Source organism: Capsicum annuum, chromosome 3, assembly GCF_002878395.1.
Source record: "Capsicum annuum cultivar UCD-10X-F1 chromosome 3, UCD10Xv1.1, whole genome shotgun sequence".
Classification (NCBI taxonomy): Eukaryota; Viridiplantae; Streptophyta; class Magnoliopsida; order Solanales; family Solanaceae; genus Capsicum; species Capsicum annuum.
Genome location: NC_061113.1, coordinates 256451829 through 256455773, shown reverse-complemented (window position 1 = coordinate 256455773; position 3945 = coordinate 256451829). Strand labels below are relative to the sequence as shown.

The 3945-nt window shown below is 32.1% G+C and overlaps 1 protein-coding gene across 1 annotated transcript; it reads right to left on the bottom strand.

Annotated features, from left to right (window-relative positions):
- Positions 1-702: 702 nt before the first annotated feature.
- LOC107862253 (expansin-A1) lies at positions 703-3263 on the bottom strand. The gene is made up of 3 exons (XM_016707763.2): positions 2907-3263; positions 2378-2690; positions 703-1415 (listed from the first exon to the last, which is right to left on the bottom strand). The coding sequence occupies exons 1-3, from the start codon at positions 3034-3036 to the stop codon at positions 1109-1111; spliced, it is 750 nt and encodes a 249-aa protein (XP_016563249.1). The 5' UTR covers positions 3037-3263; the 3' UTR covers positions 703-1108.
- Between the last annotated feature and the right edge of the window lie 682 nt (positions 3264-3945).

The window sequence follows — 3945 nt, the reverse complement described above, 5'->3', positions numbered from 1 at the left end:
TCTGCCCCTTTCGAACTTCGCATCTAGCGGAAACTTTAGTGCATCAAATCGTCCTTTCTTAAGATCACAAAATTTAAATATTTTTTTTTCTACTTATGTCAAATTAAAACTAAACAAACAAATTAAAATAAAAAGAGCAAAGACGATATTCAAAAGTTCTTGTTTCCTGGTTAAATTCGAGTGGATTACTCTCTTCGTCTCAAATTACTTATCATGTTTAAGAATTCAAGAGATGATTAATTATATTTTTTCAACTATATTCATATTAATTGAGAAAAAATCGTCTAATTTCATTAGGATTATTTTATATTAATCTATTTATATTCCTTATTAACTTATAAAAAATATCTCAAGTAATTTGAGACGAAAAAAGTAACTGTTTTATTTAAATTCATTTTCTTGCTCTTTTGTTTGAGGGAAAAAACAGACACGGTATCAACCGTTTTACAATCTGAAACCGCACGCAAATGAAGGTTGCGAAAAGGACACACTTCTGTTCTGCATAGCTTTTGTGGATTCCTATGAGGAATAACATAACAGACGTCGAATTTGAATTTCATTCATTCAAACTTTTGTCTAGTTCTAACATTTGAATTCAAAAATTCACAAAATAATGTATTTGTTAAAATTTTAATCATAATGTATAGTTCAAGTCAAAATAACAGGTTGATGCAACAATGAGCTATATCCGCCCCCGGAATATAAAACCAAAGCACCACAATAAACTGTTTTTCGTAATTTCTAACATCCACTCCAATTTCATACAACCAAAATAAGAAATAACAAAAAACGAAAATAGTTTTAGTACCTCTATGCTAGTAATTAATCCCCAACAATATAATGAAGTAGTGTGGCGGGTGGTGACAATAAAATCCACCACCTCTGCCCCTAATTTCTGTCCTCTCCCTAAAATGACCATTAGACAGAAACTTATCACTTCATATCTTAATAACCATCATAAAACTCACAAATTAATAAGAAGAAGAAAATGGTTTAGAGCCACTTTAAAATAAGCTCTTCCCATCGACACTAATAAGTAGTAGTCCTAATTTATCACACTTGCAATAGATTTATTTTCTTAATTATATTCTTACTTATCAAATGATCCCTAATTGAACTGTGCGCCGGTGTAAGTTTTGCCAAAGGACCATCCAGCAGGGATAGCGTTGCTGCAGATAACAGTGCGGCCATCACCTGTAGTAACCTTAAATGAGAGAATTTGACCATCAAGAAATGAATTACTCTGCCAATTTTGACCCCAATTGCGTGACATAGGCATCCAGCCACTTCTAGACCCTTTAACTGAAACTGCATTGACATCTCCTGAACCTCCCACGTTGGTCACCAGCACCAAGTTGAAATACGAGTGACCATTCATTGTGAATCTGATGCCTCCCCTTTTCTGGCATGGTACCCTGCATTGCATTAATAACGTTAAATGCCAAGACAACAACATTTGAAACTCGTGATGCTACATGTCCCGATTCAGCTACAAGTTTGTTGGGAAAAAATGATCTTTTTTGGGGAAATGGGCACATATAACCAAACAATCAATTGGGTCCCAATTACCCTCACGAGATGTAACCAACTACTAGCGATTCACGGGATATGACACCACTGAAAGACAGGAATTTCCAAAAGGCCAGTTTCCTGGTGGGACTTAATTCAAAATTTGAAGTTTATAGGTTTTTTTTTTTTTTTTTTTTTTTTTTTTGGAGAATTTTGGGTTTTATTAATAAATCAGGATAGCAATATACAACGACAACTGAGTTCATACACAAATATTTAATAGATTCTGTTAACGAAGGTCTAAGCAAAATCTATTTGAGTTCAGGTGAATTCATAACTTATAAGTTAGGTCTGTCCCCGCATAAGATGGGTTTTTTCATTTTTATTTTTGCGAGCATACCGGACTTAAGTCCACATAAATATTACTCCCTTTGTTTTTTTTAAAAAAAATCTATTTTTTTTTAACCCTTTTCATTTTTTTTTTGTTAATAGTAACTTTTCAAGTGACATATTTAATATCATAAGTTAAATGACATTTTGATAAACTTGACATAATTTTAATATAGAACCACATAATTTAAAAATCTTTTTTATTTTTTATAACTTAGTGTCATTCTTTTTGAAAAAAGAGTAAAACATTAAAGAATTTGTAGTCTAAAATATACTGTATCATAATATTTGTGTGGCGATATGTCAATTTTTTTATTCTCATCTTGTCAACTAGCTTTACCGCAACCCTTAAAAGTCAAAAACAGGACAACTTGAGATTTTTCAACAAATACTAAAATAAAACGAGAAAAACAAGAACCACATGAGGTACTGTTTATTAGATTCAAGATTTTAAATTAAACTCAGCATAGGCTCTTACCTTCGATAAGCAACAGGGACAATCCCAGCTCTATACTGAGCCATTTGTTGAAAAACAGGCTGAGAGAGGTCAAAATGATGCAAAGGAGGATTGCACCACCCACCAGCATTGTTTGGAAGAGCAAAATTTGGAGGGCAAAAATTGGTTGCAGTGACCACTATTGAGCCTGGAAGGCACCACTTCGAATCACCCACACACTTAAGCTCAAAGCATGCTCCACAACTCAGCCCATTGTTGAATAGTGCTGTACTCAATGCTGCTGTGTTTGTACCATATCCTTCGCTGTACAAATTCCCATAACCACATGCTCCACCTGATTTATAGTTATAGGATTAAATATAAATCTTTTACTCAAATATGGAAAAAAGCAAAGGCACAGTCACCATTGTAGTTACAAATTCGACAGAACTTAATAGCTTTGACTTAAATTTTGTACTCGGCATTAAAGAATGTACTTAATATTTATAAATAATTTATACATGAATTAAAAATTCTGACTCTGCTATGTATAAAGAAGTTGCGAGCATACCCATGGTTCCGGAAGCATCACCACCACCATAGAAAGTTGCATGAGCTTCAATCCATCCTCCTTCATTGCCATGAACACAATTAATAAATATACAAATGAGACCAATTATGGAGAACCACAAAATTGACATTTTTCCTCAAAATTGAGAAATGTTGGGAACTTTTTTGGATACCTATATATGAGCACTAACCTCAATGTGTGTGTGTGTGTGTGTGTTTTGAGGGGGGGAAAGTAAGAGGATTTTGTTGGAGGAGAAATTGCAATGAGAAAAAAGGAGGGACTGAGGTGGGAATAAATAGATGTTACGGGGAGGAGAGCTGAGAGGGCAAACAGTATTTTAAATTTATTTTTTCTTTTGGTTGCTTATTGGGAAAAACCGGTTTCTTTTTTACTTTTTTATTTTTGTTTGGACCGCTAAACCGAAGGAAAACTAGACTTGAATCCTATTTCTGTTTCTTTTATTTTTGTTCGGTTACTAAAAGAAAATTGCTACTAATTGTGCTCCCTCTATTCCATAATAATCAATTTTTTGAGGTATGATTAGGGGTGGAAAATAGGCAAATTAGATTGAATTTGAATGGGTTAAATATGAATCGAGCAAAAATAATTTGGATTGCAATTTGCCTATATAAATATGAGTAAATATGGATTTGGTCAAATATAAATTGGGTAAAAATAATTTCAATCCACTTTAACTCTAAGTCAAAAACTTAAAACTTCTGTATCATATCAACTTAACTTTTTTTTTATTTTTTTTTTGTTTTTTTTGTCTCTCTTCTATATATAGCCTTTAGTTTTCTTCTTTTTTTCTTTTTTTCTCTCTTTTCTATCTCTATCCTCTACCCTTTGTTTCTCTTTCTTTTTTCATTTTTTTTCCTTTTCCTTTTTAGTTTTCTTTTTTTCTATTTTTTATTTTTTATTTTTACTTCTTTCTCATTTTTTTCTTTTTTGGCTGTATTTTATGTTTTATATTTTTTTTATTTTCGAAGAATATGGTTAAGTCTACAAATTATGGATGATAACTAAAATATCGTAATCA